The sequence below is a fragment of the Coccinella septempunctata genome, chromosome 7 (genome assembly GCF_907165205.1).
Source record: "Coccinella septempunctata chromosome 7, icCocSept1.1, whole genome shotgun sequence".
Lineage (NCBI taxonomy): Eukaryota > Metazoa > Arthropoda > Insecta > Coleoptera > Coccinellidae > Coccinella > Coccinella septempunctata.
The window spans coordinates 14,902,784-14,926,017 of record NC_058195.1 but is presented as its reverse complement, the minus strand read 5'-3'; the positions used below and the strand labels follow the sequence as shown (position 1 = coordinate 14,926,017).

The 23,234-nt window shown below is 35.0% G+C and overlaps 3 protein-coding genes and 3 non-coding genes across 6 annotated transcripts; 2 read left to right on the top strand and 4 right to left on the bottom strand.

Annotated features, from left to right (window-relative positions):
* Nucleotides 1–634: 634 nt before the first annotated feature.
* LOC123316283 (nuclear RNA export factor 1-like) lies at nt 635–5,636 on the top strand. Its single transcript, XM_044902275.1, has 10 exons — nt 635–840; nt 903–1,168; nt 1,277–1,363; nt 1,421–1,855; nt 2,540–2,649; nt 4,177–4,213; nt 4,273–4,686; nt 4,791–4,964; nt 5,146–5,366; nt 5,450–5,636. Exons 1-10 carry the CDS (start codon nt 792–794, stop codon nt 5,559–5,561), a joined length of 1,905 nt encoding a protein of 634 aa, XP_044758210.1. The 5' UTR covers nt 635–791; the 3' UTR covers nt 5,562–5,636.
* Nucleotides 5,637–6,059: 423 nt separating this feature from the next.
* LOC123316285 (probable actin-related protein 2/3 complex subunit 2) lies at nt 6,060–8,768 on the top strand. The gene is made up of 5 exons (XM_044902277.1): nt 6,060–6,255; nt 6,498–6,591; nt 6,647–6,933; nt 7,012–7,434; nt 7,744–8,768. The coding sequence occupies exons 1-5, from the start codon at nt 6,182–6,184 to the stop codon at nt 7,769–7,771; spliced, it is 906 nt and encodes a 301-aa protein (XP_044758212.1). The 5' UTR covers nt 6,060–6,181; the 3' UTR covers nt 7,772–8,768.
* Nucleotides 8,769–9,202: 434 nt separating this feature from the next.
* LOC123316284 (kinesin-like protein Klp10A) lies at nt 9,203–23,234 on the bottom strand. Its single transcript, XM_044902276.1, has 4 exons — nt 23,079–23,234; nt 21,764–21,931; nt 18,349–18,957; nt 9,203–10,501 (listed from the first exon to the last, which is right to left on the bottom strand). Exons 1-4 carry the CDS (start codon nt 23,119–23,121, stop codon nt 9,453–9,455), a joined length of 1,869 nt encoding a protein of 622 aa, XP_044758211.1. The 5' UTR covers nt 23,122–23,234; the 3' UTR covers nt 9,203–9,452.
* Trnae-cuc lies at nt 10,575–10,646 on the bottom strand. The gene has a single exon. It is a non-coding gene; the product is annotated as a tRNA-Glu (tRNA).
* On the bottom strand, nt 11,086–11,157 carry Trnae-uuc. The gene has a single exon. It is a non-coding gene; the product is annotated as a tRNA-Glu (tRNA).
* On the bottom strand, nt 12,901–12,972 carry Trnae-uuc. Its single transcript has one exon. It is a non-coding gene; the product is annotated as a tRNA-Glu (tRNA).

Below are 23,234 nucleotides of genomic sequence, written 5' to 3'. Positions count from 1 at the left end.
AAACAGAGGTTTGTCAAGCTTCTGTCATGATGTTTTCATTATTGCTGAACTCTGGAGTTTTCTTCTTTGGTCGACCACTTCCTTTTTTGTTTGAACAAACCTGTTTCGTCAACACATCGCAAAACAGTACAATGGAAAAATTCATACTTAATAATCTACAGCAACATAGGCTTCTATGAAGTCGCCGGAACAGAATATTTCCATTCTCCTTCAATTTTCTTTCCAATTTTGAAGTAGGATTCAATAGTAAAAGCCTTTCACACGTCCGTAAAAACCATTTTTATAATTTGCTGATAATTTTAATTCAACAACAATCCAAAATGCTATTATAAAATGACAGTTCACCTGGAAAATAGTATAGCACGAGCTAAGAATTACGTTTAGGCACGAAATATCGACGTTCAAAATTCCTTAGCCTACTTGACGACGAATTTTTTTGAACGCACGTTATATAAATTTCGCGCTTTCGATTGAAAGCTCCATTAGGTGGCATCCCTATAGCTGGAAAAGAAGAAGGAAAATATTCTATGGTAAATCCTTCCGGTTTCTATCTTTCTGTGTTCTCGTTCTGACTTCATGTCATGCATAGAGAAAGGTCTTGTCTCTGTCTTTTCTCTTGTCTCTGATGTCATGATATCTGTGGTCAGAAATTTCGACAAGAGACAGGTCTAATAAGCGTGAGAATTATCGTAGGAAAAAATAAAGGATTTGAAGTGCATCTGATCAAACTATATAACCTGTCGAAATATTGTTTGTTTTTTTAAACAATTCTAAAGACAAATTGTTCGAAAATGTCGAAGAAGTTTCAGGGTAAACCTTCATGGAAAAACCAATACAGTGGTAAGTGCGTCAATTAAAAAACGTGATAACTTATTGTTTGAACACAATAACTCCTTTTCCAGAACATGATTTCCGTTCCTCTGGTGGGGAAAGGCGAGTCAGTTTCAAAACTTCAAAATTTAAGAAGAACAAAGGAAATGCAAAAGATTGGAGTTCTTCTGTTAGGGCACATTTATATGATGAGGATATTGACATTGATATGGGTGCCAGCGGACCAAGTAAAACCAATAATAGATACAATAAGAAGGGAAATAGGTCTGGTTCACCCGCACCTAAACATTCCAAAAAGAAACTATGGGAGGGACCTACTAGCTGGTACCGAGTAACTGTAAGTAAAAAAAATTTTGGAGCTTCTTTTGAAAATTTCTCAGAGAATAGCTTATATATGTGAACAACTGCAAAAGCTATTTCCTTCTAATTGTCAACAAATTTTCAGCTGCCATTTGGAAATAAATATGACAAACAATTTATTCAACAAACACTTTTAGATAATCTTAATCCTCTCACATTTTGGCCAATATCGGTAAGTTGATTCTATTTCATTTTTGCATATTTATTGTCAAATTTCAATTCATTTCAGTGGAAAACAAATGGAAATATTGCTACATTCTATGTAGATGAATTCAAAGTTGCTGAAAAGCTCCATTCCTTAGACCATGCCATTCAAATGCCGGATGGATTCAAAATGATCATAAAAGTAAATTATGGCTCACCAAATGTAAATATTACTACTGAATTGAAAGAAAAAATGAAACTTGCCATGGCTAGCAGATATAACGCAGTGAATAAGGCTTTGGACTTGACTAAATTCCATGCTGATCCTCTATTGCAAGACTATTTTTGTGCACTCTTCAAACCGATTATACTTTTAGCAGTTATTGATATAATCGCAGAGAATATACCAGACTTGGAAGCGTTGAATTTGAATGATAATAAAATTCAAATATTAACATTCTTACAGAAATTCACTTCCAAACTAGACAAAGTTAAAATTTTATATTTAGGACAAAATAAGGTAAGTGAATCTTACTTTGGGCATGTATTATTATTATGCTTTTTAACAGGTATAACTTAATTTTTCTGGTTCACCTCTGATATTTTAAGTCACATGGTGATATTTTAAATAGCTGAATTATTGATTTATTTGTTATTCAAGTGGTGACATACAAGTATTTTGTTTAAGAAATTGGAGAGTTCTCCCTATTCGAAAAACCTTGGTTTCTGAGTTACTATTTTTTGAGTTACATAGGCGCAGTAACATTACTGTGAAAAATGGTATTTTCCTTATGCGAACCTCAATTTACCATCTCACCTCATTTTTTATTCATTCAATTGTGATCTAGAATGGACTAGAATCAAAATTGTTGGTTACCATAGGGAAGGCAAACTTGTACCCACACTGGTTCTAGAAACGCTTTGCCTGCCCTATGTAATCAACGATTTTGTCAATTCCTTATGGTGTCCTACAAATGCTACTAAATTTCTTTTCACTGTATTTACTGGGGACCTAGACTAACCTGAAAATATAGTTATGTAAAATCAGTAAATGATGAAGAATAGTAATTGAGAATATTTACAATTAGCATTTATTCATCATTTGCTGATAGTGAACATGTTGAGTTTGTTCTGAATAACAAGGAAAAGACAAATAATTTTCTGAAATTCAAGATTCCAATTAATTTTTCTCATTTCTTTTCAGATAAGGGACATTGGAATGCTAGATTCTTTGAAGGGATTGCCACTGGTAGAACTATTCTTAGATGGTAACCCTCTCTGTGATAAATTCAAAGATAAATCTATTTATATAAGGTACCCCTTTCTAATTATTTTATGTTCTTTGTTTATTGTATAATTAATGACTTTTTTGATTTTGAGATATTTTTCATCATGTAACCTCCAAATAAGGTGAGTGAGTGTTTGCAATCCACTTGCAACATAAATGCTTGCAAAGTGTCAGACTTTCTGTTTGTTGCAAGAATACTTCTCCCAGGAGGTACAATATTGTTTATTACTAATAGCTTGCAAAATTCATGAACTTGATACTAATGAACTTGGGAAAACATTCAAAAAAAACTTTAAAAGTAGAAACTGTGGAAGAATGGTTTGCTTCGCTACTTCAGAATTCAATCAATATTTGGAAAGAATTTGCAATTCTGAGTTTCTACTAACTTTGAATATCTTCATGCAAGTTGAAGATAGTGAATATATCAAGTTTTTTCTCGAAATTTGAATATTCCCATACTTATGTACATCAAATTCACAAGGTCATCATCATAATAGAAAATAACATAGCAACAAAGTTTTCTGAATGTGAGTTAGTTTCGAATAAAAAAAAATGTGCTCATGGAAATAGTAGAATAAAAAAAAAATGAAAACGCAGTACAAAAATATTGTCATGAAATGATGTTTCTGCAATAACTAGTTGTAAATCGTAAACTATCACATTCCATTTTTCTTCAATTGATAGAAAAATAAAAGATTGTGCTATTAAAGATAGCATGTATATTGAAGTCAAAACTACCATTCTTCTAATTTGCCGTTATCTGTTCTCAAAGATGAAATATTCCCCGTTGTGGTTGGTTGATGAAGGTTATCTAATAAAGAGAGAAGAGAAGTGTAAACTGAGATCACCAAGCGTGTGGATAAGTAATGCAAGATTTTTACTATCACACAGCTGAAGCATGGTGTAAGTCTTCGACTTTGCGTTGGAGCTGCCCTATGCTCCAAATATTTGCATTATTTACTCTCTTGGATTCCCAAGCTTCAAACCACAATCTTGATGCATAGAAGTCCTTTGATATAGTGGCATGGTAGTTATGAATTTAATTAGAAAAAATTAAAAAGAGCTCTTGAAGTGAAATGAAATGTTAAAACTTTTCCTACTGGGATGATTCTCAGAAACATCCTCTTTCTTGACACAAAATTAAAGTTTGCATTAATAAGATAATGCAATTTAATCCCCTTATGAGTGGGTAATGATGTCATTGTGGATATTGATACTGCCGCTCAGGTAAAAATACAAACTTCTTTTCAAGGTACCTGAAAACTTGATATATAGTAGTCCTATTTTTCATTATTCATAAAATTCACTCTGGACTGAAGTGCGAAAACAAATTTTTCATCTTCGGTTTGAATTTTATATCATCGGGTAATCCAAAGAAGCAAATAATAATGAATTGACAAAGCTCAATCTTTCAAAATCTCTAATCAAGTTCATTAGTTTATTATTCTCAATTGATCCATAAATTTCATTCAAAAACCATCCTAGCTATCTTGAGTTCATATAAAACAAATAATTATTCTCCCGACTCCACTTGGGGTCAATTTTTTCAACAGTGAAGTCAGGGCCAGGTTTCCGAAAGTTATGAAGTTGGTGAGTAGTTTTTTTGGCGTTCATTTCTCGTTTTAATGAAAAAAAATTTGTTTCTAAAGGATGGATTGGATCTACCACCACCGATTAGTTTCGACTTGGCTGACGAAAGTACCCTGCCCACAGCACTTCAAACGTTTCTATGCGATTCCAATGCGGGATCGATAATACGACAATTTCTTGAACAGTATTTCACATTATTTGATAGTGATGATAGGCAAATGCTGATACAAGCCTACCATGAAAAAGCAACTTTTTCAATGACGATGGCATATCCTTATGGAACCAAGGATAAAAGTGTAAATTGGCTCAATTGGTACAACACCGACAATAGGAATCTTCTAAGGGTGTCCGATCCGGACAGAAGATTCAAACTTTTGAATCAAGGAAATGTTTCCATTGTTTCTTTTCTGAAAGAAATGCCGATGACCTCCCACGATTTGTTGAATTTTCAAGTCGATCTTACAATATGCAATGTGAGTTATTTTCCTTTGTTTCATCACAATAACCCGGCCAATTGAAGAAATAAATTTAATTGGCTTCCTCAGTTTAGACTTATTATTTATTATTTAAATTTCAGCCATTAATGATGAGTTTTAAAGTAGCTGGTCCTTTCAAAGAATTGAAAGGTGGTCACAAAAATACACCAGTGCGATGGTTCTCCAGAGCTTTCGTGATTGTTCCAGTTGGTTCGGGATTTTGTATAAGTAATGAGATGCTCCATGTGACCAATGCAACCGAAGAACAGATAAGGGTGGGTAAATTTGAAATCATTCAAATGGCATATTTATGACTTTTTGATTCTGTCAATTGGGTGAAGAATTTGTGACATCAGAATGTTTTACATAACCTAAAACGTCACTTTATGGAATTAATATTTCAGATAAATACAAAGGATTTCTGAGGTCGAATATTTGAAGTAAATCTTTTCACAGGCATTAAAATCATCAACTCCAACACCAGTTGCCGCGATAGCAAATTCTTCCACAGTGGCAGCTACACCTTCAACAGTTTCATCTCCCGCAGTGGGGGCCTCTCCAGTGGTAGTTGCATCCCCAGTAACTCCTGTGGTTAACACAATCGATGACAACACAAAGCAGCAGATGTTGCAAGCCCTCATGGTACATTCTGGGATGAACGTGGAATGGGCAACAAAGTAAGTAAAACACTGTTTTTGTTATTAAATTTATTCAACCTCTTTTACTGTTTATAATTTTATATCTGATTTTTATTTTACAGATGTTTACAAGAAACTGATTGGAATTTTGAGAAGGCAACAACAATCTTCAACGAAATAAATAGCCAAGGCAGAATACCTGCAGAAGCGTTTGTGAAAACTGAGAATCTTTGATTTTGTAGATTTGTATATAATTATTTCAATAATGTTATTATATAACTTAAAAATAAACTGCCTATATTTTTGCAACACATGAGTATTCTTCCTGAAATTTTGAAAGTGATTGAAACTTATAAATTGCATTTCAATGCGCGAATTTAATTATTTAGGGAGTTCAAATCCAATTTGTTAAGTTCATTTTTTTGACCACAAGTTATATTTTTTAGTGAGAGAATTTGATCGTTTTATAGAATATATTTATCCAATTCTGAATTCAGTAAAGAGATTTTTCTTCATCAAACTCCAAATTGCCGCTACAAATAATTACCCTAACCTAAGAAAATTTCAAACGACAAACATTTCTTTCGAGGGAAATCAACTGTATGTTCTATTTCTGCGTTATAAATTACGAAATGCAAAATAAGAAAATCCAAATTTCATATTTTCTTTCACGTCCACTGTCCACAAATTTTATGTGTCAAATTTGATAAGATAATTCCCGTATTTATCGGCTTTTCATTTTGTTTGACAGCGGACAGCTAACTGCTTTCCGAACGATAGTTACTGAACACCTCCCATGTATTCTAAATTTGTATGAAATTCTTATAGAAATATTTAATTCTAGGCGAAAAATCATGATTTTGTTAGAAATAAACAATAGGCTAGTCGAAGAAACGCTTACAGTGAAAATTAAAAATGCTCAGGCTGGGTAAGTTTTCCAATATCTAATTTTACCGTTTATCAATATTCTTTGGATTATGTGCTATAGCTGTAAATTAATTTGCATTGTGAATGATTCAACGAATTTTTCTTCTGCCTATATAATATCAATTACTTCCCAAGCCGTTTGAGGATACATGAAATATTTGGATATGAGTCACCATTATGTTCCTATCTTTTAAATGACCACGAATGTATCCATTTATTTGAAGAACTGGCTTTATCTTTCAGACTAAAAAATGAATCAATTGATGTCACTGTAGCTGATTTTGATGGAGTACTATATCATATATCAAATCCTAATGGTGATAAGTCAAAAATAAGGGTAAGCCCTTCGTGTAACTTACGGCTGGTTATTTTCAAACCTTGAAAATTTACAGGTGAGCATTGCTCTTAAATTTTACAAAGACTTACAAGAACATGGTGCCGATGAATTATTAAAAAAGGAGTATGGTTCTCTATTGACAACACCTGAAGATAACTTCAATGTAACTCTTCTAATAAATCTTGAAGATATACCGGAGAATTGGCAAGAAGTTGTGAAAAAAATTGGTTTATTGAAAAGAAATTGTTTTGCATCAGTGTTCGAAAAGTATTTTGATTTTCAAGAGAAAGGAGAAGAGGGTCATAAAAGAGCTGTTATCAACTATAGAGATGATGAGACCTTGTAAGTAAAGGATAATGGATTTTTTTTATCATTGGGATGTTCATAATTCTTACTCATTTAAAATGTACAATCTTTCAGATATGTAGAGGCAAAAGCTGATCGTGTAACTGTTGTTTTCTCTACAAGATTTCGAGATGAGAATGATGTTGTTATCGGAAAGGTTTTTATGCAAGAACTAAAGGAAGGTTTGAGAGCTTCACAGACAGCTCCCCCTGTGTTATTTAGTCATAGGGAACCACCTAGGGAGCTTCAGAATACTAATGCAGTAGTAGATAATAACGTTGGCTATGTTACATTTATTTTGTTTCCCAGACATACAGCCCGCAATACTCGTGATAACACTATAAACTTGATACATATGTTTCGTCACTACCTCCATTATCACATCAAGTGTTCAAAGGCCTATATTCATAGCAGGATGAGGGCTAAAACATCAGAGTTCCTGAAGGTATTAAACCGAGCTAGGCCAGAGAGTAGGTCAACAGATAAGAAAACTATTACGTAAGTTATATTCTGCAATCATTTCAGTAGATTTTCATCAGTTATGAGCATAAGTATATTGTTATATGTTTGAAAACATAAAAGAAGCTCCATTTGATTTTCGTACAAAATTTCAAACATAATTAGATATGTTTGAAATTTTTTTTTATATATTTCTCCTTAAACTTCTAATGGGCCCTCCTGGTAGATGCCTTGTGTGTTGTTAACAATGCAATTTGTTAACATTTTTAGTTTGAATGAATCGTGTATTAGATAAGTTGTATATGTTGATCAAGGGCATTATTAACTGAATGAGCTCATTTTTTTCAGGGGAAGGACTTTCATCAGAAGAGATTGATGTGAATGTTCTAAACAGTACTAAAATTAATCGGACTCAAGAGTTTACTGCCAAAATTATTTCTTAACAACTAACGTACTACACTGTTTCATTCGATGTATCTAATCATTAGTTTTATTATGCACATTTTCACTCAGTCATTGCAATATTTATTTTATTCAAACATTATTATTGTAAGTAGCATTTTTCACAAATAACTGAGCATTTCATGATACTCGGTGATAAGATAATTATGGCCCAACTCATTTTATTTGCGAGTTAAAAATTCCTACTCAAATGTTCATATATTTTGAAATTTCATAACCTCTCTCGATACTTCGATCACACTTTGGTCTACTGAATGAAATAGTTTAGTATCAGATACCAGTGAAAATTTTGGGTCTATCAACTTTTGTTGGCACTGCATAATAGATAATTGAAAGTAATTTTAATTATCCTCTGGGATATGTATATATAGATATAACTGATAAATCTTTTTAATTGTGCTTCCTTACAAAATATGGGTGAGCACCTGTATATTGAAATTATGCAGATATTTTTAAATCAGGCTTTTCTAGTAATGAAATATCTTTTGTTAAAAATATTGTATCTGTATCAATTTTTGTAAATTTTCAAAATCGCTTTTTATACATTTCAATTTCTATGTTGATGTTGGGTTTATTTTGCTATGAAACGAAGAGTTCAGATAATTCAGTTTGAGAAGATTGTGATACACTTTCTTTAATAGTATACTTCTATCGGAATTACTTAGTTTTCAATGTGAATGAAAAAAAAGTTGCTGTAAAATATTCAATTAATATGATGTTTTCCAAAACGTTGATTTCTTTCAATCACTTGTGAAATTGTAAATGAATTGAAAGAGTCAATATTGTATATTGTGGTACCTTATGTCTTCTTAAACACATCTTAACCGATTGCAGAGGTTTCCATTAAGTATTGAACGTTATTAGCAGATATGCTGTTCATCAATTATAGAAATAAAATATGTTATTTTAAATCCTCTTTCTACATTTACTCAATATAAATAACAGGTAAGCTGTGACCTCCAATGTTTAAACCAGATGATATTTCAGACAACTAACTTTACAAAGCACAGCATCATGAGACAGACTTGAGTAACTTGTAATTATTATCTATTCAGAATCGTGGAGGAGGCAGAATTTGTTTCAATTAATTATTTTTGTTTATATACCTATCTGTATATACTCAATGTTGTGTTTAACAACATAATTTAATTTTGATAATATTGATTGAATATTTTCACCTAAACCTCAGCATTAAAAATAATTTCCTGGAGGGGGTACCACACGCAGTTCTACCCTGAAGCCTCTCAGTCTGAGTTACAATTTGCTCAAGTTCACTGAGTGTGATGCTAAGGAACAAGAAGGGATTAAATGTTTCTGTCAGTCAACAATAATAATCGAGTTCATCAATAGAGAAATTTTCATCGTATATTTCACCAAATAATCATACCTTGAGAAAGAGACAATTTATAAATTCATAAATTTTTTTTGAAAATCTCGAGACTGCCGACTCCAATATATAAAACATTTTCGAGCTATCTGGACTGACTATATCACAATCGTAAATTGTAAAAATAGAGAAGATACAGGCAACATTACAAATTATGAAAGAATACCCTTTAATTTGAATAATTTATCTGTTAATTGATTAGAGGTTATTATGGAATACAGTTTTCTTCCAGAACGTTACAAAATTCCGAGGCCTTTATGAAGGCCGCCCTCTGAATATCGATCATTTCTCTCAGTAAATTCTTCCAGTTTCTGGCGTAAGTCTGCTTGCTATGCCCGTTCTCTTGGCTGTTGTTGTAGAGTTCGCATGCCATGCGATGAAAGTGCGCACAGCTTTCTATCACCAATCTGTTGTTTTCCAAGACGTTGTTTTCCAAAGCATTTATCTCGTCCATCAGACCTTTGGTGCTCTCTTCCTCCTCTTCGTCTTCGTTCTCCTCCTCCATGTCTTCCAAGTCATTCAACAGGTCTTCTCCTTGCGCGTAGTAGTTATCATCTACGAAATCTTCACTCGCTACCAGTTCTTTCACCCGGTCTGCGTATCTGAGGGTGTTCAGCGAATGCTCGACTGATGCAACCCCTGGGGAGATCAACGCTATCATGCAGGTCCTGGATTTTTCTCCTATGAAGGAATCTCTCAAGACCTGCGTCAGTTTGCTGCCTCTGAAGGGACAGTGTGAACCCTTTTTTCCCAGTGCTCTGATGCATTCCTTCAAGGCCAGCAGGGATTTGTTGATGTCTGCACCTTCCAGTCTTGTCTGCCTGTTAGAATTGAAGGTGTCAGCGCCTCTTTCGTTGCCAGCTAAATCTATGAGCGAAAATTTTCCAGTTATGTTTCTGGCGTTGTTCTTTCTTATGATGATCTGGAAGACGGCGTGAGATCTTGATGAATTTGAGTTCGCAGAGGTCATCCCCGAAGTTCTCTCTAAGCTTCCCTTCTGGATGAGATCGATCACGTCGTCAACCTTGGATACAACCCTTTCTGTTAGTCCCACTACTTGAACCTGCTGCTTGCCATCTTCCAGGACGCGGAGACGTTTTTTCTTGGCCAGCAGGTCGAACACTAATTTGCCGTATATTTCAAAGAAGCTGGCAGATACAATGTAGTCTTCTCTGATGTATTTTGGATGGTTGATGTAGTTGAAAACGTCGATTGCTACCAGGCCATATATACCATTTTTGAAGTTTTGTTGCTTTCCTAGAAATAAAAATTAACATAACTTGAGTAATTTCAGGTGAAAAAATTCTTCTTGGAAAATCAAAAAGTTTTATTCCGATACCGGGAATCGAACCCGAGCCTCCTGGGTGAGAGCCAGGTATCCTAGCCACTAGACCATATCGGACTTGGTATTTGGTGAGGCAACTGAGCAATTCACTGCGTTAACCCCGGATTTCATAAAGCTTGATCGGGGAATCAACGCTTGATCGACGAATAGACGCCAATTTGTTTTCAATTGATAATTCAGTCATGAACATTCAGAATATCATTCTCACATCAAATTATGTTCATACGTCCGTTCAATTATTCTCAATTGGCTACTTCTTCAATATATTCAGAAATGAAAAGATTTCAGTCATCAGTGATTTGGTTTCAGAAATCGAGGGACTGTCAAATGGTTGATCGGACAATCAAACTTTTATGCTTTAAGCTTTTCACCAACAGAATCATAGCTTTGGGTATTCAATAAAATAATTTTCGGGATAACTCATTGGACGTCACTGAAGACCTATTATTCGGATTATTCCAAAATAATCTGTGATTCAAACATACACAAAAGGTAATTCCGATACCGGGAATCGAACCCGAGCCTCCTGGGTGAAAGCCAGGTATCCTAGCCACTAGACCATATCGGATTTGTTTACAAAAACCATCTATGAGGTATTCGCCCCTGTTATGAATATTATTATATCAAAAAGTTGATATTCTCATTATTCTTCGGATATATCGTGAGTGAATCACTGCATATTGCCAAACGAAAGATCAACAACTGAAGGATGTCTAACAGAAATTCTCTTGTCCCAGGGGGCAAAGATCGGTAATAAGATGAAAAAGTTCTGAAATTCAAGATAGGAAACGCCCTCGTATCTCTCTTGCCAAAAAACGACTACATTTTATTGGCCAGTGAAAACACATTTGACAATGAGATGGCGCTGAAAACGTACAGTCACTACCGAAAAACTGTTTAATAACAGTATAATTGAAGGGCGCGAAAATCGGATTCTATTCCTTGTATTGAATTTCAATATATCGACTTTATTGAGACCAGAAATCAAACATCCTGAGCGACAAAATAAAAGTAAAGTTTTGTGACATTGTTTGGAATCAATTGATATTTCAACAGTAGATTCTTGAGGTCAAAAGAAACACTTCTTTTCCTTTATCATTTCTTCCGAATCGTCTCGAAGATACAGGCTGTTGAAAAACCATAAGGAAATGTTACTTTAGTTCTATATCTCACAAACGGTTTTACCGAATGAAATGAATTTCGGAATATATTTTTTCATTTATTTGGTTAATCTTTTTCGACCACAAGGTATCACCCACGTTTTTCAGTTTTCCCATTATGACCATTACGTAACATAAAAATACCAAAAATTTAAAGAACCCAACTCTTGAAACTGAGTTGGACGCCATCCAATGAATATTTGAACGTTTTGTAAAATAAAAGCATTCTTCAATCTTTCTCGCATAATGCGCCGTTTTCGAGTAATTTGATGTTCAAAAATAATCAGTGATATTCGGAAAATTGGGTACTTAGGCTGAATACAACTCTATTTAAAATATCCTCAGATAGGTAGTGTTATAGATTTAGCTTGTTATTCTGAAGGAAATTCTATTTCTTCAGGAGTGGCATAGCACATTATGAAAATTCAAAATGATTATATCTTTTTATCAAAGATTATAGAGTTAGGTACCTAACTCTACAGGGTGATTCATAACTATTGGGACATAGGCTAAGGGCAGATTGTTTGTACCAAAATATGGCGATAGGACCAAATATACCTCAATAAAATATTGTTGTGGAAAAGATAGAGGGCGTTAAAGTTGAATCTTTTATAAGGGGACAAAACAATATTTTCTTCGAAGTTCGAAAGTCCTTTATTAAAAGAATTAGAAAAGGCATAGAAGTCGGAGGAGGCTACGTAGAACATTTAATTTAAGTTTTTTCTTTTTATGTTACATTGTTTCTAATTATGCTTTATCGTCGAAAGAAATAAATAAAATAAATAAATAATAATAAATAAAAAATTCAAGTTAACGCTCTTTTTCCACAGCAATATTTCATTGAGGTATATTTGGTCCTATCGCCATATTTTGGTCCAAACAATCTGCCCTTAGCCTATGTCTCAATAGTTATGAATCACCCTATATAATCTTTGCTTTTTATCAGGGCCGAATGGGAAAAACTGGTAGAGATAAAAAGTGTTTCTTATGATCTCAAGAATCTACTGTTAAAATGTTTGTCCTTGTCAAAGACTCACCCTGTATCAACAAGGGTGGTTCCAGTGAGGGGGTTATGGGAGTCATTGCCCTTTCTTCTGAGAAATATTTTTTAGAATATCTCTCATTGGATCGACAAGATCAAAAATTGTATATTCCGATACCGGGAATCGAACCCGAGCCTCCTGGGTGAAAGCCAGGTATCCTAGCCACTAGACCATATCGGACTGCGGAGGTGAAATACGTGAAAAAACTTCAGAGTCAGGTTTTTGTGCAACATCCTACTAGAATTATACAGGTGAAAACGCTGGACGTGCCATTGTTACCTTACTATCGAAGTGTCACGAAGCACAGGTGATATATACAGACGATATTGAATTGATGTGGCCGATACTTTTGAAACTCCATAATTGAAAAAAGAACAGAATATATGATACGAAGTCCGGAAGTCCGATATGACTTCGGATACTACGGAAATCTAAGGATAACAATAAGACTCTCACTAACTGAAGAATGGATATTCGAAGATTTTTAACTACGACGTCATTGTATAAAGACTACTAGTCTTTACTAAACTTCCACTACATAAGTTCCTTATTGTGCACCATTATTATTGAACACCATTATGAATCCTTCCTTGTGCAGTATTCTAATAAGAAAAAGTCAGATACGAGCTGCATAAGCGTCTTCAGTTTAAGAAAGGTAAAAATTAATTTTCAGGAAACTTCACCTATAACTGGATCCTTGGACTTCACTGAAGACCTTAAGACCTAATATTCAAGAATATAAAGTGGGTAGTTTGTGCTTCAAGCCTGCAAAAACAAAGTAATTCTCATGACGGCTATCCATGAGAAATTTCTAGCTAGCATAATGACGTCGCACCTTTTGTTGCTCCAAACGCGGCAGCACTCAGCAGTGTAGCCTACTAGTAGGAGCTCATGGGCTGTTCTGAGGAAACTAGGTGAGGCTGCTCATCTTCTAAGATCGACCCTAAACTCATTGCTCGTCGCCTCATTGATGTTTCTGATTCTGGTTCAAATTTCACAATCAAATAGAAAGACATAAACTACACAATTTTAGGACCTTAACTCCAGCCGTGGATGTCATCTCTAATCCATTCAATATAGATGAATTAAAAGCAGCAATCAAATCTTCTAAATCTCGAAAAGCTGCAGGTTTCGACGGAATTCATCCGGAATTCATCAAGCATTTAGGCAAAAAAGCTGTCTTGGTTATTATCTTTCTATAATAATATTCTAAATACTCAAAAATTAAAGTTATCAGGAATTTGGACAGTTTTTTATTTTCTCAAAATAAAAAACTGTCCAAATTCCTGACAACTTTAATTTTTGAATTTCAATCATGGACGAAAACCAAACTGATTCTAAATACTGGCAATTTTCCCGCCCAGTTCCTAAAAGCGAAAGTCATAGGAATCGAAAAACTTCTGAGCCAGTAGCTATCGACCAATTAGTTTATTGAGTGTTCCTTTTAAAATTTTAGAGAGGCTAATTCTTTTCAGGATTGAATCAACTTTAGAAGACGCTTTTCGAAATTGTCAGGGGGGTTTCAGGAAAAATAGAAATTGCTGTGATCAGGTTCTAAGCCTCACCACTTTCATTGAAACAGGTTTCGATAATAAATCGAAAACAGGAGCAGCATTTGCAGTTTTATCTGCCACATATGACACAGTATGAAAGGACGGTTTGAATTTCAAATTTTATACTCATCTGAAGAGTGTAAAGATGGTTCGCTTACTGGAAAACATGCTGTCAGATAGAAGGTTTCGTGTTTCTGTAGATGATAACAGTAGTAATTTCAAAACTTTGAATAACGGTCTTCCACAAGGATCAGTTTTAGCACCTCTTCTTTTCAATTTATATATGTGTGATATCCCTACGACTTCTTCTGAGAAATTTATTTAAGCTGATGATATTGCCCTCGCATTCCGTCATTCTGATTTTAGATGCATAGAGAATAATCTGTCTAGAGATTTAGAAATTTTGCGGAATTACTTTTCCGAGTGGCGTTTGCGTCCTAATCCAAATAAAACCGAGGTTTTGTGTTACCATTTGAATAATCATCAAAAATATAGAAAGTTGAGTGTAGTTTTCGGTAATTCTTTTTTGGAACATAACTTCAATCCTAAATATCTGAAAGGATGTATGCCTCGCTGAATTTCAAAGCCCATTTGGAAAATCTGGGTCTAAAGTTAAAAACTAGGAATAATATCCTTCATAAACTAGCTGGTACTTCATGGGGTGCTGATGCAGCCTCTCTTCGAAAGGCAGCCCTAGCTTTGGTTTTTTCGGCTGCTGAATATTGTTGACCTGTTTGGGTTAATAGTGCTCATGTGCAAAAAATCGATGCACAGCTGAATCTTTCCATGAGAACTATTACTGGAACTATTAGATCTTCATCTATTCAATGGTTACCAGTTCTTTCAAACATTATACCGCCTCATATTCGTAGACAGACTGCGGTTATGAATTCTTGGAATAAATTCATATCTACACAATAGAAAACAATATGTCTACATAGAGAAACCTGAAGGGCAAGCTTTATCAGATGCTGAAGAACTGAAACTAGGAGTACCACAAGGAAGTATTTTGGGGCCACTATTATTCATTATCTACATCAATGATATTGAAGATTGTATCAGGAATAAGAACTTCGCATCTTTGACAAATTATGTAGATGACACAAATATTCTTATCAAAGCAAAAGAATATAATGAATTGATACAGAGGACATCAGAAGTGGTAGAAAACATCAAAACATGGTTTTTAAAAAATAAACTGCATATGAATGAAGGGAAAACTAATGGAATACTGTTCAAATCTACATATTCAACTTTTGAGACCCCAAAGGAGGTTATGAAAACAGCAAGAACGCAAGAACACAAGAACTAACTTCATTCACGAAGTTTTTGGGAATTTACGTGGATGATACACTGAGTTGGGAGGAACATATTTCAAATCTGTGAAGCAGCCTGGCCTCAGTCTGCTACTCTTTATACCTCAATTACACTCAGCCACTGCCACTGCCACTCGCGCTGCCGGAAATATTTCCCGAAATACTTCTGCGGCAGAATCGAAGGCAGTGAGTATTTACACTCTGCTCCATCATTTCTCTCATGGCCAAGTTTCGGCAATGACGGATGAAGAGATAATTGCAGCCATATAGGTTGAAAAACATCATCTGCTCCTGATCCAGACTTAATGGACTGGATTTTTCTCCTCAGAAGTGGTCGGAATGTGGCCATAAGTGATTTTTTTTTCGCCTTCAATTCCTCAATTGGAATATCCCCCATATTCCGACTGATCCTTTTCCAGGCGTCGTGAACCTTATGTTTGATTTTATGGGCTTTGTCGCTTTTATCCCATATCACCCTTTCACCTTCTATGAGTTCTAATAGCATAATTATTTTTTCATTGTTCCACTCTGTCGTGGACATTTTTCCCAATAATATTGATTTGATATATTATATTGATTATTTTCGAAACCCTTCGCCGCTTACGTTGAGAGCAGCAACCCGGTTGAATGTAAACACGTACTGCCGCTCGCACTGCCGGTCCTTTGACTTCCGCACGAAAAACCGCCAATTTAGGGAGCGTAGGGCAGCGCGAGTGGCAGCGGCAGGAGCAGGAGAAGTGTAGTGATTACATTCTCATGCTGCCCACTTCCCTGCTCACTTCCCTGCTCTTTGCGGCTGAGTGTAATCGAGGTATTAAGTGTACTAACGAGATATCTGGATAACTTCTCCATGATACCTCGATTACACTCAGCCGCAAAGAGCAGGGAAGTGAGCAGGGAAGTGGGCAGCATAAGAATGTAATCACCACACTTCTCCTGCTCCTGCCGCTGCCACTCGCGCTGCCCTACGCTCCCTAAATTGGCGGTTTTTCGTGCGGAAGTCAAAGGACCGGCAGTGCGAGCGGCAGTACGTGTTTACATTCAACCGGGTTGCTGCTCTCAACGTAAGCGGCGAAGGGTTTCGAAAATAATCAATATAATATATCAAATCAATATTATTGGGAAAAATGTCCACGACAGAGTGGAACAATGAAAAAATCATCATGCTATTAGAACTCATAGAAGGTGAAAGGGTGATATGGGATAAAAGCGACAAAGCCCATAAAATCAAACATAAGGTTCACGACGCCTGGAAAAGGATCAGTCGGAATATGGGGGATATTCCAATTGAGGAATTGAAGGCGAAAAAAAAAATCAGCGCTGAGGCTGCAATTATCTCTTCATCCGTCATTGCCGAAACTTGGCCGCGAGAGAAATGATGGAGCAGAGTGTAAATACTCACTGCCTTCGATACTGCCGCAGAAGTATTTCGGGAAATATTTCCGGCAGCGCGAGTGGCAGTGGCAGTGGCTGAGTGTAATTGAGGTATGAAAACCATCTATATATCATGCAGTATTTGAGTCGAAAGCAAGGTATGGAATCATGTTTTATGGCCATGCTTCTAAATCAATACAAATATCCATCCTCCAGAAAAGAGCACTCCGAATTATTCTCAAAATGGGATACAGAGAAACATGCAGAGGAAAATTTACAGAAAATTGAATTTTGACTATTACAGCAATGCACATACAGGAATGTCTGATTTTTGTATTCAAAAACAAGAACCTTTTTGAATTGAACTCATCCAAGATAATAATAACACAAGGAAAACAAATCTAAAATATCCAATTCACAGAAGAACATCTTCAGAGAAAGCACCCAAATACAAATGTATAAAATATTTCAAAACAATGCCAGACACAATATAGAATGAAACTAGACTAAAGAATTATAAGAAAAGAAACAAATATACAAATGCTGCTCAACATAGAACCCTATAATGTTGAAGAATTTTTTAATGGGGCTAAAGATTGGAAGGAAAATACAGCTGGATAGCAGATTCTTTACTTTTGATTTCATTTGAAGGAATACTTTAGTTATTCGTAACATTGTAACTTTTATCTTAAATAAATCTTATCTTATCTTAATTCCAATCCTATCCCGACACGTTTCCAATTCTATCCTACATTCCAGAAAATACGATTCCAAGACTGAAGTCGCGTAAACCTTTATGGTCCAACTCTTTTCTTAACTCGAATATAGGGGACCTGTGGCAGTCTGAATGTAATACGTGCATTATTTTCAACAAAGAATTAGTTACTGTTCTTGGTTTTGATCTTCCTAGGGAAATATGATTCTGAATCGTATAAGAGTAGGTCACAGAGTTTGCAATAGTATGATTTTGAGGTGGAATTCAATTGAAAGCCCTAGTTGTGAATGCGGGGAACCAGAAGAAACCATAAATCATCTGGTTAACCATTGTCCGATTTATAAATTTCAGGATGGTTTTACAGCTATTCATGCAGTTTCCGAATCTTTTTAGAATTGAGTTGTCAATTTTGGGTCAATCTGACATAATGAATCTAATTTTATTATTTTAACTTTTTCTGCTTTTGTTTTCTCTCTATTTCAGCTAAAAGTTTCTGGTATTTTGGAGAATATTTTCTGGATTTTCCTTTTTGTTAAAGAAAGAATAAATATTTGCAGTGCGATATGCCTTTCAACAACAAATTTTTCAAAATACAAACCTCGAAACTCCCCACCCATGGTGTGCGTCTTTCCAGAGCCCGTCTGTCCGTACGCGAAGCAGGTCGCCATTCCTCCCTCGAAGATCGTCTTCACCAGGGGCTTAGCCGTGAATTTGTACACGATGTCGTTGGTGCAGGACTCGTCGAAGACGTAATCGAAGCGGAAGAGCTGGTTCTCCAGGTACTTGGTGAGGTCAACCTTATGCCTCGGCTCGTGCACTATCAGCTGGTTCTTGGTCGGCACGCTCATCACGTCTATCTCCTTCTTGTGGTGCTCCTTGTCGTTCAGCGGCCTCTTCCTCACGCACACCGTTATCTGGTTCTCCACCACTGGATCCGTCTCCCGCAGCGGATGGAACTCTTTGCCGCTCTTGAACTCGCCGATCATCTGCTCGAACTCCCAATAGGGGTGGTTCTGCTCGCATTGGATTATCTGCTCGCGTAGCGCCCTCTCGTCCGCCTGCTTCTGACGACGCTGGTCCCTTATCCGGGCGATCTGCTCCACCTTGCGAGCCGCCTCTGACTTGTACTCGAACATCGATTCCCTCCTCTTGGGCTGTTTTTTCGGTGATTTTGGCGGGGATGGTGATGGTGGAGGGGATGGTATGTCTGAAAAAAGAGGGATACAGGTGAATCTTTTCATTACTTCCAATCATTCTTCAGTTTGAACTCAGAGCAGAATACCGGGCCCTGCTTAGATACATCCCTCTACAGAAGTCGCCTGCAAAGAAATTTGAAATTTCTTTCTTGAAAATCAGAAAACTGAAAGAAATGAATTTGAATTGAGAAGGCAATCAACAAAATTTAGGTCGTGTTGCCCTGCACCATAATTTACAGGATGAGTCTTTGACTCGTTCGAATATTCCAACAGTAGATTCTTGAGGTCAAAAGAAACACATTTTTCTTATACCATTTTTTTCGATTCAGCCTTGATAAAGAGAGATATAGCCATTTTAAGTTTTCATAATGAGCTGTGCCTGCAAAAACAGAATTACCTTCAGAATAACTTGGTAAATCTGTGACACTATACATCTATGGATCTTTAAAACAAAGTTGTATTCAGCTAGAGTGGCCAATTTTTCAAATTTCTCAGATACTTTTTAATTTTTGAACATCAGATTACTCGAAAACGATGCATTATACGAGAAAATATGAAGATTACTTTCATTTTACAAAAGATTCTAATATTCTTTGAATAGCGTCCAACTTAGCTTCAAGAGTTGGGTTCTTTGAATGGTTGGTATTTTTATGGTAAGTAATTGTCATAATGAAAAAACTGGAAGACGTGGGTGATCTTGTGTTCGAAAAAGATTCATCAAGTAAATGAAAAACTATTATATATTCCGAAATTCATTTCATTTGATAAAACCGTTAGTGAGATATAACTAGAAATAAAAAAAATTTATGGTTCTTCAACAGCCTGTATATTTTAAACCGAGCCAATTCGGACAAAATGATAAAGGAAGAAAGTGTTTCTTTTGATCTCAAGAATATACTGTCAAAATATTGGTAGGAGTCAAAGACCCACTCTGAATATCTGCCTACCAGAATATAAGTTCGAAATTCCACCCTATATGACTCACGCTTCGTATACTATACCTCCGGATAAATTATTTTTTTTCTCAAGACTCCGTTATCTTTAGAGAGAAATTACAAAAGAAATTATTTGTTCAAAACGAATTAAGTTTTAAATGAATAGTGAAATAGGGACGTTGGATTAATGTAAAAATCATCACTAAATCTTGTATGCTGTTGAATGAAATAAAAAACTGTAGACCTTTCAAGCTAGTGATGCTGGCTATTTTGATAGCTGATACACCATATATCTACTATAAAAGAAGTTTACGAGCATCTTTAGACATACAAAAATATATGCCACCCTTTACAATTGATACATATCTCCAAAAACATTCGGATCTGTGAATTTTTGTTCACAGAATGACTTGTTTTGAGCCAAACTGCATCCAAAGCTAACCCTACCAGTTTTTGAGTGAATATTGTGGACCTAGGGCACCGAGGCAAGATGATATAGAAAGAAGGCGCAATTAAATTCAAAGCCGATTGGAGGAGTGATGACGTAGAAGGTGGTAAGGTCAAGCTCAATTGACAGAACTCAGTTCGGTTCGAAACAGTGGCGTAGTATAGACAATGACTAAAATTATTCGAATTTAATGCATGGCACTGCCAAATTTCATGATAGCTACGCCAGTACGCGCCATTAAAAAGTAGAGTGTGTCGACATATGAGTTTTATACTCTGAGTAATATGAATATGGTATTATGCCTCCTTTCTAACTTTCCATTTTTTCTTGGCACACATCATTTCAAAGATCTTTGATGAATATGAAGTTTTTTGTTTTATCCAACAACTACTATATTGCTAGAATAACATAAAGAGTGAACTACAAAATACGAAGGCGGCAGTTCATCCTAAATGTGCTATAACACACAAACTTACCCTTATTTAGCACCCTTTATAAGATACAGAATTTTATACAGGCATCTGCATGAAGAATTTCAATATCATATTTTAAACGAATGATAATTTTTTTATAGGTATTCATTTCCTTCAAGGCAGATTAGTGATTTCTTTGTGGAAAATGACAATTCATGAAATGAAATATTTTACGCCCTATAAGATCTTTAAAACTTTTTGTTTTTATGTATGGCTGAAGTAAAAAATGATCTAAAACCTCAATTTACGAAAAGAATCAAAATATTATCATGAATTGCCCATTTTTCTAGTTGATTCCCCGTTTATCATTGAAGGAATTGAACACAGGGGTATCATATTCAGAATGAAAAGGTATATGAACTAAATTTCATGACTTTTATCAAGGAGCAGTGTTGTACAACACTATCACCCTAGATTCTTCAGGTGTGTGAAGTTACTTGTTTATAGACGATGCGAATATACTTCTTAAATCTCCAGCAACTCTTTATAATTTCACTGATCTGGAGTGATACTGATACATTCGGAATTATAATGAAGTATGTCTCAAGAAAAATGAAAGGAATTGTGAAATTCCACAAGGGTGAAGACTATTCCTGGATCATCGGAATCTATTATTATTCTAAAGAGTTACAAATGTATTTTTTTTAATATTAATCGACATGTATTTTCACGTGAAGATTTGTATGTTTTTGTCAATAGGTAAAACGAAATTTCAATCAGTAGAATAGTAATTTTCCTATTTTTCAATATAAATTCAATACTATCCTATTGGTTGATTTTTTACTTGAAGTTTTACCAAAAGATCTATATTACAAAGAAGTCTGTGAAGTAATAATAGTGTAAGACTTTATTATTATTATTATTATTCTGTTTCGAAAGTTCTAAATCGAAAATTGTTTTCATGCATTTTCTTTTCCATATGTACTAATTCCACTTCATCAATGTTGTTTAAAAAACTCACCCTCTGGAATATCGCCTACATTTGGACTCTTCTCGAATGTTTTCTGTCCAGCATTGTAACACAGTTCATTGCTGATGCTCTTGCATTTTCTGACAGCAGATCCCAGCACTGGTGGTTTTCGTTTTTCTGGATCTCTTTCATCGACAGCAATCGGGAACATTTTACCTCCTGTCAAAAGATCGTTGTCATTTATGGTTGACAATTCGGATACAACATGACGTCTCCAAGTTACAGGTTGGCTTTAAAACACCACCCTACCAACTCAAATAAACAACGAAATGCATAAAATATGCGGTGTTTTTCACCGATAGAACTAACTGTGCCCTCAAAATGCATAAAAAATTCGAATTCAATGAGTTTAACAATTTCATCCCTATAATGAAGGATTTATAAAAGACCCCATCAATGACCAAATCTTCCTAAGAAACAAAGAGTAAATTCATTTCTGGCACGAAATTGCCATTAAAAAAAAAACTGAACTACCCTTTTCCTCCTTAAAGGAAAAGTATGATAAACTCCTCAAATATACCTACATAAGGAGTGGTGTATTTTGAAATACAATTCCACCGGAAAATTCTAAGTTAGCAATGTATAAAGACACTAGTAATGTAGTAATCTTTATACAATGGCGTTACTTTTTACTTACTCTGTATGAAGAAAAGTGTCAGCTTGCCAAGCTAGTTTCTACATACATTTGATTACTTAGTATGAAGAATTCATGGACGTTGTTTTTTCCAATCACAAAATTTATTATAGGAGGAATAGAAACTTTTTTGATGTTGATATTCGAAGACTGTGAAAAGTTATGGTAGAATACCAAAAATAGTTGTCGAATTAACCCTGTTTTAGCTTTGAGTGAGAAAATTAGTGACGCATCTTTATTCGAAAAATACCTCTGCAAAATTTCATTTGTTCATCTCCATGAAAACATTCCGTCTTATTTTGAAAATCTGAACTCAAATCCAAATTTATTCCCATTAATCCTGAGACACTCTGTGTATATATGATTGATTTCAATATCGATTTTCAACTATTCATATCAAAATTTATTTTATTTTCATTCAGGCACTGTTTTATATTTGTGAAGATGTTAGATGATACTGTAACACTAAGGAGTAATTTTGTTGCAAAAGTAGTTACAGTGGGTGAATGGATAACGCGAAAATTGGAGTTTGATGATGCATTTTTTCTTAAAATTATTTCTCAAAGGTTGAAGTTACTGAGTTATACCTACTATTCTCGGGCAGAAACACTCTGATGAATACCTACATCTTTATGAGATAGCTTTTATGGAAATAAAATAAATTGAACTCACCCTTATCTTTTTTTTTGTGCGAGAAGAAACATTTGAAACGCATTGCATTTGATTTTATTATACTTTGACTCTCGGAAAAATCTCTTAGCGTAACGTTTCGGTGAACAATTTATTGATCAAACTTGTGAAAATTATCTGGTCTCGAATGCAACAGTT

Bases quoted from the DNA above. Each gene is read 5' to 3' on its own strand.
- LOC123316284 (XM_044902276.1), bottom strand. From the start codon at position 23,121: ATGCGTTTCAAATGTTTCTTCTCGCACAAAAAAAAAGATAAGG. The intron at 21,932-23,078 runs GTGAGTTCAATT...ATCTTTTGACAG, and splicing joins GCACAAAAAAAAAGATAAGG to GAGGTAAAATGTTCCCGATT. The intron at 10,502-18,348 runs GTTTGTATTTTG...TTTTATTTCTAG, and splicing joins CATGGGTGGGGAGTTTCGAG to GAAAGCAACAAAACTTCAAA.
- LOC123316283 (XM_044902275.1), top strand. From the start codon at position 792: ATGTCGAAGAAGTTTCAGGGTAAACCTTCATGGAAAAACCAATACAGT. The intron at 1,169-1,276 runs GTAAGTAAAAAA...ACAAATTTTCAG, and splicing joins CTAGCTGGTACCGAGTAACT to CTGCCATTTGGAAATAAATA. The intron at 4,687-4,790 runs GTGAGTTATTTT...TTTAAATTTCAG, and splicing joins TCGATCTTACAATATGCAAT to CCATTAATGATGAGTTTTAA.
- LOC123316285 (XM_044902277.1), top strand. From the start codon at position 6,182: ATGATTTTGTTAGAAATAAACAATAGGCTAGTCGAAGAAACGCTTACA. The intron at 6,934-7,011 runs GTAAGTAAAGGA...ACAATCTTTCAG, and splicing joins TATAGAGATGATGAGACCTT to ATATGTAGAGGCAAAAGCTG. The intron at 7,435-7,743 runs GTAAGTTATATT...CATTTTTTTCAG, and splicing joins ACAGATAAGAAAACTATTAC to GGGAAGGACTTTCATCAGAA.